This window comes from Lemur catta, chromosome 1 (genome assembly GCF_020740605.2).
Source record: "Lemur catta isolate mLemCat1 chromosome 1, mLemCat1.pri, whole genome shotgun sequence".
Classification (NCBI taxonomy): Eukaryota; Metazoa; Chordata; class Mammalia; order Primates; family Lemuridae; genus Lemur; species Lemur catta.
In genome coordinates this window covers 222869003-222884282 of record NC_059128.1, presented here as the reverse complement: position 1 = coordinate 222884282, position 15280 = coordinate 222869003, and the positions used below count along the sequence as shown (strand labels likewise).

At 51.7% G+C, this 15280-nt stretch overlaps 1 protein-coding gene across 3 annotated transcripts in view; it reads right to left on the bottom strand.

Moving 5' to 3' along the window:
* The window catches only part of SEMA5B (semaphorin 5B), a 48116-nt gene that overhangs the window by 26374 nt on the left and 6462 nt on the right, over positions 1-15280 (bottom strand). Inside the window, exons 2-4 of one of the 3 annotated variants that reach the window (XM_045540132.1) lie at positions 10451-10654; positions 5653-5752; positions 1732-1777 (exon numbers count right to left, since the gene is read on the bottom strand). In XM_045540132.1, the coding sequence (XP_045396088.1) occupies positions 1732-1777; positions 5653-5752; positions 10451-10604 (300 nt within the window). In that variant the 5' untranslated portion in view covers positions 10605-10654. Of the gene's footprint in view, positions 1-1731; positions 1778-5652; positions 5753-10450; positions 10669-15280 lie in introns of those variants that run through there. The other 2 variants (XM_045540135.1, XM_045540134.1) reach the window with 2 other exon arrangements.

The window sequence follows — 15280 nt, the reverse complement described above, 5'->3', positions numbered from 1 at the left end:
GGCTTTGCAGACCTTGCTGGGCCCAGACGGGTCCTCATGCCTCTAGACCACCCCTCCCCCACGCTTCCCACAGAACTGCCACTATTCCTGTGCATCTGTCTCTCTTCCTCCCTTCAGACACTTTACCCTCCCAGAAGACCTTCATCTGCAGACCATGGGAACCCAATAAAAAGCCAACTGCCTGGAGCTCAGGGCAGGACCCCTGGGTCCAATTCCCCCCACCCACTTTGAACCTTCTCTGCACTGCTGCCCCAGGCCCTGACCTGCTGGGTTGGTATCCTAGCTTCATTTTCTGTGGATGCCAGTTGGAAACTAGGCTCTGGACTGGCTGCTTGTGACCGGGCTGGCAGGCCTCGTGATGCTGCCTCTGGGAACTTCCCCTGGCTCACTCCAGCTTGGATCCCAGGAACGTGCTGCACTGTCCCGCTCCAGGAAAGGGACTCATATGTGACCTCCAACGTGCATGTTCCTTGACGCAAGAGACTGGGTCCTGGTGGAACTCAGATACCTGGTACCATGCCTAGGACTGGCCCTGGCCTTCAGTGGGTATTCAGTAACTGTTTATTGGGTGGGTGGGTAGATGGGCAGGCTGGCTGGTGAAGGTATGGATGGAAGGACAGATGGACAGATATATCAATGAACAGCATTTCTTCTCAACTTGCCCTAGTTTCTCCCAACCCCGCCTTCCAGTGAGCGCAGCGATTCTCCCCCTTATACTTCCTCTCTAGCAACCAGCCAAGAGCTGCAATGGCCTCCAGGAGTGTGGACCCAGGTGTAGCATGTCGCACCAGCTCCCCAAGGAGGTCTCCCCTTCCCTAACTTCATGTTGCAGGGAAATTCTGTATCAAACAGCCCCACACGTGATTACTCCTAACTCCTGATTAGGTTAGGTGCTTCGCTCATCACACTTCCTGGAGGGCAGACGCTCTGCTTTTCTTATGGCCCTTAAGTCTCCAGCTCGGTTCTGGTACACAGTAAGTGCTCAATGAATGCTTGATCACTGGGGGACCAAGAAGTCTCCCAGACATGAGAATTGGGGCTCTCCCCTCATTGAAGAAAAAGAGATGGCCTTCCTTTCTAGAACATTCAGCCTTTGCAGAAATCGTTTGGCATCTGTTTCTCAATCTGGGATAAATGTTCTGGATCAAGGAGTCCCATTAAAACACCTCTCAGAGCACTTAGAGAATTATGCTTGGGGAGTCCTTCTTGGCAGCAGATAATAAATCAATCACAGCTCAATGAAAATGCTGAGTTAGAATAGGATCACCAGAGTGGGTGGGGAAAGGAATCAGGGACACCCTTTTCCTGGAGGCCCAAACACAGAGACCCCCCTGTGGATATAGGCTCTGGGCTTAGAATGATCAATCATCCCAGTTTGCCCAGTATCGTCCTAGTTTAAGCACTGAAAGTTCTGCATCCTGGGGAGCCCCTTAGTCCCATGCAAACAGGGACAGCTGGTCACCCCAGCCTTCCTCATCAGCAGCTCCTCTGCACGCTGCAAGAGCCCTGCATGCACCTCCACGCATGTGGGGCCCACTCGCCACTTGCAGGTATCTTCTTAGCAGTTACCCTGACAGCCAGGGTTCAAGTCCATGGCCAGTGAAAAGAGCATGACGTGGCTCCCGTTTTCCGTCCTAGGAGCTGAGTTCTGAATCTCCATACTTGTGTGGCCCCGCCCAGGTTCCTAAAATCCCGGAAGCTACAGGAAGGGAAGGGAAGCAGCAAACATACCTGGAGGAGGGACACATTGGCAAGGCTGAGTCTGAAGAGGTAGTTCCTGTGAAGACAGAAATCAGAAGTCAAGCTGGTTCTGCAGGCAGGACCCCCAGAAGCAGCCTGCTGACTCAGGCCTCCTGGGGTGCCAGGACTGGGTGCTGAATGCAGAAGGTCAACCCCCCAGGGGGAGCCTTACCTGCATTCGCTCATTTCATCTTCACACAACCCTGGGAGGGAATGCAGGAAACTCCATTTTACAGGCGAGGAAGTCCCATGCTGTCTCTGCTCCCAGCTGACCCAGCAGGCCCACGGAGGAACCCCCTGACCCCACCTTTTGCAACTCTGCAGCCTGTTTTTGTTAAAGCTCCACAGCACTCTTGCAGAGACTCAGACAGGCCAGCTTCTTCCTTCCCTGGCCTGCCACCTGGACACCCCCTCCTCACACAGGCCGGCCATCTCTCCTGGCTCCATGCCCTGGGCGGCTGAGTGCCCTTTGCTTTCTCGTCCCCTGCAGTCCTTCCTACAGTCAGTGACTCTGGATCTGACTTTTCCATGGCCTCTCCCTGGACCATCCTGTGTCCTCTAGCCCGAGTGACTCCATCTACCCCCTCACATCCCTCTCCCCACAGTCCAACCTGCAGGGCTGCCAAACGCATCTTGCTCAAACACTTTTCATCTTATCAGGCTGCTGCTTAAAACCCTTCGGTAATAATAATACTGATACTGCTACTAATACTAATATCAGACAGACACGTATTGAGCACGCATAAGTGAAAGGCACTGCAGAAATTGCTTTGCACGGGCTCTGGAGCCAGAAGGCCACCACACATGGACCCAGGACTTGAGAGTCACGAGGGCGGCAGAACCACTGGGTCAGTATCATAGGACAATGACTTCAGGTTCACAGAGGAGACGCTGTGGCAGAGACAGGGAGAATCCCAGCTCAGCCACCAGCTGGGGGCCTTCTGAGCCTCAGCGCCTACATCTGTGAATCTTTCTTATTTCACAGGACCATGGACACAGGGGAATGATGGGATGTACATTAAAAGATGTTATTAATGTTGAGCAGATGTAAAAATCTTGGTTTTTCCTAAGAATTTTCTTTTTTTCACATTCAGACTAGAGTGTGGTGGCGCCATCACAGCTCACTGTAACCTCAAACTCCTGGGCTCAAGCCATCCTCCCTACCTTGGCCTCCCAAAGCGGTGCGATTACAGGCGTGAGCCACCATGCCTGGTCCCAGAATTTTCTTTCTTTCCTTCTTCTATCCTCTTTTGGCAATTCCTCTTTAGGTTCCTGAACTTCTTAGGAATAATTACTTTAGAAAGTTCTGGCCTACCTCAGCTGTGCTGAGAAGAAGGTCGTGGAGTGGGCCAGAGAGAGGGGAGGGGCCCTGCTGAATGAATCCAGGACCGGAGGGAGATAATTCAGGCAGGGAGATTCTCTTCCAGCTCTGGCTCCAGGCCCAGGCCCCACTCAGCCTCTTTGCTGTCCTGGGGCTGGGAGGGCCTCACTGTGTGACCTTGGCTCCAGGCCTCTGCTGTCCCTCCCCAGTCCCCTCCCCAGGTCCTTAGCAGAGCTACCCCCAGCCCCACCCTCCTGGCCTGGGGACAGATGAGCTCCAGGTTACAGCTCTGCCCCAGCTGTCTGCTCAGGTAACACAGGCATCTGCTCACAGCTTTAAAAAATTAGGGGAAACATTGCATCACTTTATTCATTTTTTATCCCATCAAAAATCATTCATCACAACATCGCAGTCAGCTCTTCTGGGAGCCGGGGGATGAGATCAGAGAGAAATCTCTGTAGCCTGACCCACCCTAAATCCTTTACAGAACATTCATTTATGAATGAATAAAAAATTTCCCTAGCCTGAATTCCAGAGGTCAGGAAGAGGGGAAGCAAATGTCAGGCCAAGAGAAGGAGGAAAGAAAGCAACCTAGAGAGAGGAAGAGCAGTGAGACCACGATCATAGGGTGACTTAACCTCTCCAAGCTTCAGTGTCCCGCTCCGCTAAGTGAGGGTGATCACAGAACCCACCTCCTGGGGTTATTGTGAAGATGAGATGAGTCATGCACGATTTACTGTGTGTATTAGATTATTTAATAGATGTGTGATTTATGACATTTACTATATGCATTGTCTGATTTACTACATCAGTGGTACATAAAATAGTGCCTGGCACATGGCAGGCACGGAATGAATGGCAGCTTTCAAAATGCTTTCACAGGGTTCAGAGTGGGGTCTTTGGACGCTACCATTTGAGTTTTTTACAAAGTACACATGTAAAACTGGTGAAATCGGAATTAGGTGGAAGGATCGCATCAATGCCAGTTTCCTTGCTGTAATGTCCTACAGTTCTGTGAGGTGTTAGCATTGGGGGAAACTGGGTGAGGAGAATATAGGATCTCTCTGTATTTATTTCTTACAACTGCATGTAAATCTACAATCATCTGGAAATAGAAGCTGAAACAATTACGCTCTGCTGGGAAGATAGAGTCCACACTGCTACACGAGTGCATACGTACAGATTGCCTCTGGGGGTGCGGATGAGATCCTCACCACAGGGCAGGTCTCCAGGGAGGGGCCCTGCTCGTGTGGGGGGTGGGTCCTGCTTTTCACTGTACACTCTTTTGCACCTTTTGAATGTCATACCGTAACACATAATACTGATACCAAATAATTAGTTAATTAAAAACCTTAAAAGTGAAAAAAAATGCTTTTAGCCCGAGCTTCGCAACAGTCCTGCAAGGCTGGCAGCAGAGACTGTAACCCAGTCTCTATAGATGAGGAAACTGAGGCTCAGAGGTCAAGATCAGCCGGGACCAGAATCTGGCTCACTGGATCCTAGTCCAGAGCTTTGTTCTTGACCTGTCTCCTTTTCATAGCAAAGGCAGGGTGGAGACACTAAGAAAAGCCCAAAGGGCGAGGATGGTCAGCTACAGTGTAGCCTGGAAGTGCCCAACCCAGCGGCCACCTTCTCCAACCCCAGACCCGCTGGGTCAGAACCTCTGGGGTGCAGAGCCGAAAAATACCAGTACAGTCGGGGGTGATGACATGGACTAGCAGAAAAAACTCTAGCCTCGGGGTTAGGAGACCTGGGACCTCTTCTGCATACGCTGTTGTCATCTTGCTGTGTGATCTTGGGAAAGTCACCGCCCCTCTGCAGGCCTCTCCTTGTTCATGTTTAAGTGAGGACAGTTGGATTGGACCGGTGAGTCTCAATCCTGCGTGTGCATCAGTCACCTGAGGGCTTGCTCAAGCACAGGTTGCTGGGCCCCTCCCCAGTTTCGGATTCAAGAGGTTCAGGGTGGACCCGAGAATCTGCATTTCCACAAGTGCCCAGGGGCTGCTGGGGCTGCCGGTCCAGGGACCACACTTGGAGACCCGCTGGACTAAACATCCTCTAGGCGTCCTTCCCCACCAGAGCGAATGAGGAATTGTCTCCTTCTAGTCCACCCCAGAAAGTTCCCACAGGTCCTCCCTAGAGCATATTATTTGTTGAACACCGCTTCTGGACGGTGGGCTAAAGGACTCAGGCCTCACTTACGTGAAGTGAGGTCCTTCATAAAACAGGCACATGGCCCCGGCCCCCTGCCCCAGGCGCAGGGGCCCTGCCAGCCAGCAGGGGGCTCCTGGGCACCTTCTCTGCGCTGAGCTCCCAGGAAGTTCGCCAACTAGGCTCGTCCTGTCAGCATGGCAGGGACGGTGCCAGGAGGTGGCCCGCAGGCGTCCCTGCTCTCACTAACTGCCAACCACTGAGGTGTGCAGCTGGCTGAGCTTGGGAGGTCTAGGGGCACCCTGACCCTACCCAGCTACCACACGCCTCCTTCTGTGGGGGACAGACATTCACACACAGGAAGGGCCTGGCAGAGAGGACGTGGGCTCATCCACAATAATATTCCCTCCCCCCTGTTCTAAGCTCCTGCACCTCATTACCTGGCTCCCACGATGAGCTGGTTTCTGGAGGGATCCAGCGCGAGCTGGGAGAAATCTCGGGCTCCAGGGTGGGTGAAGTTAGAGACCCAGGGCTTCAGATCTGGGGAGGGAGAGGCAGCCAGTGTCAGACCGGAGAACAGAAGGGGTGAGAACCCGGTGAAGTGGGGCAGAGGCACCCCTGCCACCTCTGTGTGGCCCTGGGGACAAGGAGGGGGGTGTTGTCACTGTTCCTGCTAACACTACCTACCTCAGAGGAGGGCTCCATGCTCCCCCCAGATATACAAAGGGACACCTATAACTGTCCTGGACATGCCCAGGCCCTCACCAGCCACAGCAATACACCTCTTTTCTACCTCCAAACTGTCTCCGAAATCCATTCACTTCTCCCCACCCCCACCCACGCCACCATCATCTCCTGCCTGGACTGCTGCCAACAACAGCTTCCTAACCAGCCTGGCTTCCATGCCTGCCCCTCCAGTCCCTTTCCCCCAGAGCAACCAGAGTGATCTTTCTCAAATGCAAGTGTGGTCATGCCACCCTCCGGCTCTGAACCCTTCCACAGCTCCCAGCTGCCCACAGGAAAAGTTGCAACTCCAGCAAAGGCCTTTGGGTTCTGGCCTGCTGTCCCCTGACGTCAAATGCCTGGTGCTGTAATTATTTAGTGATGGATGGAAAGAATGATGCCTCATCTTTTGCATTCCCTCACACTCTCCAGCCACACTGAACGAAGACATTGCACACTCCCCCAAATTCATCCCATAGGAGCCTGCAAACCTTTGCATTCCTGTTCACCCCCATCCATGCCTCCTCCAAGAGGCCTCCCCTGCCTTCCCTGCCTCACACAAGCTGGGGTCAAGGGCTTCCGTGGTCTTCTACTTTACTGTCATCCTAGCCCCTCCCATGGGGTGTCTAGCCAGCCGGTTTGCCACGAGGGCCAGGAAAGACCTCGCTTCTTGGACCTCCAGGTCCAGCCCATCACCCAGCAGAGACTGAATGAACATATGAATAATCCTCAACTCCCTTATTGAACGAGGAAATCAGATTATCAGACAAGATTCCACAGAGGTGGGAGGTCCACAGGGTGGGTGGTCAGTGTCTGCCCCTGTGTCCAAGGAAGGCTCTTCCCAGTCAAGGCCTTTCCCAGGGATTGGGTGGGCAGAGAGGAGACCTCCCAGCCTCTGGACCTTCCCCCTCTCCTTCCTGCTGCAGACCCTCTTCTCCCATCTTGGTCCACAGCCCCTCGATAGCGCTCCCTCAGCCCACACCCCAAGGCTGGGGGAACCGGCAGCAGGAAAGAGACATTTGAGAGGCAGAGAAGCTTTCACACTGGCGGGGGGAAAAGCAAAGGGGAAATGTGGGCCACTGTGCTTTCTCCCCTTGTGCTTAGCGACTGGCTCATAGAAGGCCCAGAGGAAAGAGAGTGCGTGTGTGTGTGTGTGTGTGTGTGTGTGTGTAATCCAAGGAAAATAAATCATTGCTCATTATCCCTCCACTACAGAGTAAAAGCAGCCCTTCATTTCTGCACGACAGGCAAACACTTAATCGCTCCCTGGAGAACTGGAGGTTTTTCGAGTTGGATGTTTTTCAGAAAACTGTGATATGCGTGATTAAAAAAAGAAGAAAGAAATTCTGCAGCAAAATGAAACAAACCCCTGGGGCCTGCCTCTGCCCCTAGCAGGTGACTATGGGTTGACAAGAATTGCCACACAGCCGAGATGGCATTTGGGCAATATAGGCATAGCGGGTGGATCTGACATCTGGTGGATTGGGTTTTTAGCTGACCTCAGGGCCACTCTCAGAAATCCCAGTAAAATATTTTACTACCTTACAAACTAAACCAAGGATCCTCCTCCTCCAGGACGCCTTCCTGGATTATAATGTCTCCACCCTGATCTTATTTTGTTCTACATTCTCTCTACCCTTTCTGTTCTATTCACAATGTATGTTATTGTCACTCTGAATGTGTTCAAGCCTTTTCTCTGTGTGTGTAGGGGGGTTTTGCCTGTCCCCAACAGAGCAGGTGCTCCCTAACAGTAGCAAACAGGTTACATTTCAATTCCCTCCTTCGCTTAGACAGGGGCATTCCAGCTGTGGGCAGCTGAATGCGGGGGAAGTGGCATAAATGGTCCTCAGCAAATACTCCACCTGGGCCCTGGCAGCTCAGTCTTCATTCAGGCCTTTTCTCCAGGAGGAGAGAAGAAGAGGAAACAGGGCAGGAGCTGGGATGACAATGGGGAGGTGGGGTGGGGGCGTGGAGGGTGGGGCCCCTTCCAGGGACCCACACGGGCAAGGAGGAGAGACTGGCTGGGCATGGCGCCGCGATCCTGGGGGAGGCTTGGGAAGGGAGCCAGCCTCCTCTTATTGAACAGGCACAGGGGACCAGAGGGAAGGCTGTCTTTAAAACACCAAGCACGTTCTGAGCTCCGTGTGCAGTGAAAGCTTTGGACGGCGACTTTAAGAGAAAAATGACATTCTCCATGACGCGCCTATGATTTTAATTATAGTCAATTCAATTACCCACCTTGTGGATTAACCACTGCCAGTGTTAACTCCGGGCTGGCTTTTCCCTGCTGCCTGGAAAGGTGACACTGTGGCAAATGGGACAATATGCAGGCCAAAGAGAAACACAGGTGCGCCACCCTCAAAAGAAACCCGCAGGAGAAAATTGAACCTTGCATGACAGAAAAACGGATCCTGCCACTGACAGCTCCTCTAGGGTATTTAGGGGTTATTCACAGATCAGGCAGGTGTCAGGGGAGAGGAAGACGTACGGCTACAAGGCCGGAAGCCTACAGAGCAGCCAGAAATGAAGTGCGACATCCCAGTGGGCCTTGGAAGCTGGGGGCCGTGCTGAGCTGATTAGGCAACTTCTCTGCAACACAGCCCAGTCCAGGACCAGCGGGGCTGGGGGCCCAAAGGCAGTGGCTTTTAATGAACAATACGAGATAACTGAGTACTCGAAGGAAACCCTCGTTTGCCTCTGAGACCCCATGGTGTCCCCTTCTGTGGCTGGTACCAAGCAGGGCCCAATAAAAATGTGGTGAATGGATAGGAAAACTCAAAGCTGTCAGAACGAGGAGGGGTGGCATCTCTTCATTCTGTAAGAGGGTGGAGCAGGAAGTCAGATTCATTCAGTTCATACCTGAGGATCAAAAATGGTCTCAAGGAACCCAGACACTCCAGGAAGGCAGCTCCCGCCTCTCCAGCCCCCTCCCCCACCCAATTTGCCCCATTACAGAGCAGCCTGGTGGGGGGCAGGGATTGCCCCCAGAATCAGCCAGGCCAATGGTGCCACCTGCAAAGCCTCTGAGAGGAAGTGTTTCGCTAGGTGCTGCCACAGGGGCCCAGATGGGAGGACGACAGCCCTAAGAATCTGCTCCTTCTGTCCCCCACTTGGTCCTTCCCTTCAGTGACAGCCACCAGCACTCCAGGAGCCATCAGAAGTCTGAGGGTGTGCACACATTTTGTAGGCTTAGGACGTTGTTAATTTACTTTAATCCACTTAAGCCTTCAAAGCCTTGGATCCCAGCTCAAACAAGACAGCACTGAGAAGACAGCTGGAACCCTTCCTCCCCGAGAGAAGCCAGCCCACAGCTGGGAATCCCACTCTTCCAAAACACCCCAGCTTCCCCACCTAGCGGCCCCCAGCTCTCACCTATACGGCCCCTCCTGCCCCCAATCCCGGGCCAGCCTCAGACTCACTGGTCGATTTTCCCATTGTGGCTCCACCTTGCCCCACCCCACTGGCCGTGTGGAATCCCACGGACAGCCCATACTTCTCCGGTCCAGGGCATCAGAGGTAGAGCACCAGATCGCTCTGCCGTGGGCAGAGGGAGACCGATGTTGAGTCCTGGCTCTGACGAGTCTCTTCAACCCTCCATGCCTCAGTCTACCCGTTTGTGAAAGGAGGTGACTTGACCGTCTCCCTGCCCTGCCTACCCGATAGAGTTATCATGAGGAGGAAACAGACCGGTGTGGGTCAGACTTAAGAACCTGAGGACCCCCTGAGCCTACATCTGCAGATCCCAGCGTGAGCTGCCACATTGATGGTGGATCTTGAAATATTAATGTGATCATAACACAACCAGGGCCCCCCGAACTGGTTAATAGGTCATGGGAGAACATCTGGGATGCTCTGGTATTTGTTTTGCTTTTTAGATTATCATCAAATGTATATACTAATTATAGAAACTGTTATCGAGAATGTATGGACCCCTTGGAATATGACCAGTGATTCGCAAATCGCAGTTGGGAAACACTTTAGTAGGACACTCTCACGCCCCCACCCTTGACAACAGAAGGAGTTATGAGTCATCAGGGCCCCTTTTGCTGGGCGTTCTCAGGACCCCAAAGACAGGCATCCCTGCAGCCATCTTAGCAGAAGGAAGCTTTCCAGAGAGTTCCAGCACTTCCTGATAAGTGAGTCAACTTCATTCTTTCCCTGGGAGAAGCCAATGCTTCTAGAAGAGTTGGAACTGAGACCACAGACCAACCCTTGGCCACCCAACCCAGAGTATCCACAACTTCGTCCTCTAGCAAAGGAATCCCCTGGGAAGATTCCCCTTCTCCCAGGTGAACATGGATGAAGGGTCTGAATAAATTAGCTGGAGACACAAATTAGACCCCACCAGCCCACGGCTGCCAATTATTTAAACACCTGTCACCAGAGGAAGAGTCTTGGTGCCCTATGGGAAGCAAACATCCCAGATACTTCCAACAGCCAGAAACATCCTGCCTGACCTAAGTCCTTCAGGACACAGTCGTTGCACAAAAGGACTAGTGGGAAGCCCACTCTCACCTTCAAAGGCCACGGTTGGATGCTCCCTCAGGGCGCACAGCTGCTGCTCACTGCTGGGCTCACTGGAGACATCCTGGGAGCTGGAGAGGTGGGACACCAGCAGCGTGAGGCTGGGCAGCAGCAGCGAGATGGCCAGGGGTCCCGCGGCCACCATGGTGGGCTCCTCGGCAGTCCTAGCTCCCGGAGGCAGGCCGGGCAGAAGACCTGCAACGCAAACACTCGGTCTCACCAAGGGCTCTCTCTGCCAGTGCCTACTGCTCTCAATGTCCTCCTGGTTTGTAGGCAGCCCCATGGGGTTTTTAAATTAAATTTATATTGTATTTCTGTTACTCCGAGTTTGCTCTGCTCTAGTAATGCAAAGTTATAGATCATACCTTGAAAGCTAATATCCCTTGTAATAGTATTCTGGACGAAACTAACAAATTATAGAACCCTTTCTATTATGATCCTAAATGGTTTAAAATTAGTTTTAATGACAAAAGCGGTATCTTAGGGGCCTTAATAAATAGAGCTGGAATAACAAGTAGCCATTTGTAAAAAGATTAATTTGGATCCATAACTCATACCTTATATACTAGGAAAGATTCCAAATGGGTAAAAGATTTAAATGTTAAGGATAAAACTATAAAAATACTAGAAGAAAATTTGGGCAAAATCCTTTATACCTCGTAGTGGAAAATCATGACTCAAAATCCAAAACCCATCAAAGAAAAGATTGATAAATTTAACTATATTAAAATCACGAACTTCTGCATGTCCCTCTCCCCCAAAACAACATCAAGCAAAATCAAAAGGGAAAGGACAAACTAGAAAACTATTTGCAACTCATATCATAGCCAAGGGACTAATAGTCCTAACATACAAGGAACTTCTAGGGATCAAGAAGAAAAAGACCAACAATCCAGTAGAAAAATGGGCAAAGAACATGAATACAAACAGGGCTTAAAGTAGGAATGACACTTTTTCTCACTCATAGTAAAAACAACACAAATTAAAACTTAGACCGAGATACCACATCTCTTGCATCAGTTTAGCAAAAATCCAAGTTAATGACGCGGTCTTTTGGTGAGGGTGTGGGGAAGGGGCCCTGTCGTACTGCTGTGGGTGTGCAAGACAGCACAAGCCCTGTGGCAGGAAACCTGGCCATGTCTGACAAAGCTACTCACGCCTTTACCCTTCGACCTAGCAACTTAACTCTGGGAGTCTAGACTTGTGCTACTCAAAGTGCGGCCCATAACACCTCCACAGTAAGGTAAATGCAGCAATTGGAAACTCAGTGTTTAAAAACCTTTATGGTAATTTGACAGAGTAATTTTTATGTGTATTGAATCTAATAAAATATTTGGGCTTGTATTTTGCATGTTGTTTTTCAATTCATTTCTCTAGTAATTCACTTTTATTGAATTTTACGTAAGTATCCATCTGCGACAGATTGTAAATTGAAAAGTCAAACCTGCTTCTTCACCACAGATAGTTGAGAGGCAAAAATAGACTTCAGAGGCACCTGCACCTGCCCAAAGTGACTTACGCAAAAGATTGTTCACTGTGGCATTCTTTGAAATAACAGAAGGGCAGGAAACAACCTGATATCCAGATACACGAGGCTGGATAGGAAGCTACCTCTGTGATGGAAAACCACGCGGCTATGGAAAAGAGTGAAGATTTTCTCTAGGTTTTGATATGCAGAAATTTCCGGGAATATTAAGTGAAAAATGCAAGGTGCAGAACAGTTTAATGGCATGCTACATTTTGTGTAAAAAAAAAAAAAAGAGGGCAAAAATAAGAACATATATTTATATTTTCTTGTGCCAGCATTAACATACACTAGAAAAATAAACCCAAAGTAATTTTTAAAAGGGTATCTATAAGTAGCAAAATGATGATCAAGACTTCTCAATATTTATCTTTTTTTTTGAGACAGAGTCTGGCTCTGTTGCCCAGGCTAGAGTGAGTGCCGTGGCGTTAGCCTAGCTCACAGCAACCTCAAACTCGTGGGCTCAAGCAATCCTTCTGCCTCAGCCTCCCGAGTAGCTGGGACTACAGGCATGCACCTCTATGCCTGGCTAATTTTTTTTTCTATATATATTTTTAGCTGTCCAGAAATTTCTTTCTATTTTTAGTAGAGACAGGGTCTCGCTCTTGCTCAGGCTGGTCTCGAACTGTTGACCTCGAGTGATCCTCTCGCCTTTGCCTCCCAGAGTGCTAGGATTACAGGCGTGAGCCACCGCACCCAGCCAATATTTACCTTTTTATATTATTTTCATTTTTGACTAGGTAAACATATTAGCTGTTCAATAAAATGTTTACATTTTACAAACCTTTAAAAGAACTAGCTTTGAGTATGGGGAAGCCCAAGGGCTCCCTGAGGCCTGGCTTGGCCCCTGGTCACCTTCCTCCCCTCTCCTTCCCCCGCACATCAGTGTGTCACCACGCCCTGCTGACCTCCTGCACAGATCTCCGAGCCAGGGAGTGACCTCTGTGGCGTCACTTTCCTCATCTATGAAATGAAAGGTTGAGCTAGATTAGGGATTCCTGACCACGGGTGGGGTGAATCAGAATTCCCTCCCCTGAGGGTGGAGTCCCGGGCTGGCCAGTGACAGTTCCAAAGGTGAGTGGGTGAGTGTGATGGGCCTCTACTGGGTGACAGCCAGAGGACTAGAGGCCCCTGGGGGTCCTTCCTGCTCTAAGACCTTTGCACCTAACCCTTCCCCTCTCTTCCCTTCCTACTGCCCCTGCTTTACCCCAGGTCTGGAAGGTTACAGTAGGATTATTTTCTTCCAGCCTAAGTGTGCAACATGAGTGTGCAATGGGATGATACCCATACCTGAACGGCTGCAAGGCTTCAAGGAAGTAGCCCGGTGATGCCAGTGCACCCAGCAGACCCCCTTCTCCCCCACCCTGCCTCGTCCTGACTCCACAGGGAATTAGTCCCCACAGCACCTCTCTGATCCCCTCATCCTCAGGCTCAAACATACTCTCTGCCCCTCCCTGCCAGGGCCTGACCCTCTCAGCAGAGACCCTCTAGCAGGGAGGTTTGGCCCAAACTTACTCCCTGGGGTGATTTTTCACTGTCACCCACATGGTGTTTTTCCGAAGCACTAGGCAGGGTCCCTCCTGCTGTGTGGGGCGTGGCACTGCTGTCCATCCTTGGTGCCCCATCCTGTTTCCCTGATACTAATCCCTGGCCTCTCGAACAGGGCCACAGCGGTTGGGGAGTGGGGAACCAGAGGGCAAGGCCAACTCTCTGGAGCCAGACAACCTGAGGTCAAATCCCTGCTCTTCTCCTTACTAGCCGTGTGATGCTGGGAAAAAATACTTAACCACTCCCTGCCTTAGTTTCCCCACATGGGGAATGATAATAACAACGTCAACTTCCTCAGCAGTTGTGAGGATTAAAGGCATTACTACTACCTTTAAAAGGCCTAGAACAGTGCCTGTCGGACAATGAGCGCTCAACTAGTGTGATTCTGGTGCCCCAGGGGAAGGGGGGCAGGGACTGGGGAATTTCCTTTGCCCTTGGACACCTGTGCTGGCTGCCTTCCAGCTGCACCTCCAACTTTGCACTTGCTCACCTCCTCCCTGGTCTGCCCTGCGAGGCCCATGGATGCACGGGGAGTGCCCTGGGGGCCTCCCTGCCCTGTTTGGGTTTGGCCAGTGGAGGGAGGAGGCGGCGGTGAGTGAGGCTGCTCATCCCTGACTGAAGGGCAGAGGCCTGGCCCGCAGTCCTCTGCTTCCCAGTCGCTGCCTCTCTCCTCCCTTCAGAACCAGGGGCCCGGCTGCCTTGGTTACAGCCCCAGGGGCTGCACAGTGAGCCAGCCCACATGTTTCCCAAGCCCTCTTCCCACACCTTTGTAAACACTTCCTTTATTAAACTGCCCTCACATTTCCCAGTTTGAGTGTGCCATCTGTTTCCCGGGGGGACCCTGACTGCTAGAACACCTAATTAGGGATATTCAACACATACGCAAATCCCGGCTTTCTAGACCTTAGCTGGGGCTTCTCTCCCATCAGCCCCTAAGGGCGCCTAAGATGGCAGGACAACTGCCCTCCCCTCATGATTCCCAACCCCCTTCCCAGGCCTCCTCACCTCCCCACCCCAGGTCCGACCCACCCTCAGAGCCCCACACCTGGCCCTCTGTGTGGCCACATCCCCAGCCCCAGGGGCCTGAATTAGGAGCACATCCTGGACCCCCTCCCCGCCCCCAGACCACAGGCCTAAAGTACCTAAGTTCTGCAGCTGAAGTTCCATTCTCATCATGGTTTTTATGTAAATATGTCCTCCAAGTCCCTCCTGAATCACTAATTGCTAGATTAATACCCCTGTGTCCACCTGGGCCCCAGCACAGCACGTCTGTCCGCTGTTTCAGCAGAAGGGAAGGGAAGCACAGGACGGAGCTGGGTGGGGAGGGGTGAGGGCAGGACCTGGATGCGGACTCTCCTCCACGCAGTTACCATCCCTCCAGGGAAGGGACGAACAAGGAGCTAGGGCTTGCTGCTTTGCAAGTTACAACTGAACAAGGGGTGCTGACCAAAGCAGGAGTGGTCAATCCCCACATCACTGGGAGTGCTACACGGTCTGACTTTTCGAGCAGAGTTCTAGAGATGTGCATGGGAGAGGTGACTTCCCAATGCTCAAGAATTCCCTGGAAATCATCCTCCCCCCATTCGCAGTCTCCACCCCAGCCCCAGCTGCTTGGATCAGGATGGTCATGTGATCAAGACGGCCCAATAGGGGCTCTCCCATAGCAATGTGGGTGTGTGACCCCAAGGGTCCAGCCAGTCTTTGTGGAGGAACCTGGAACACATAAATGCAGCCCTGTGAGGTGGCCG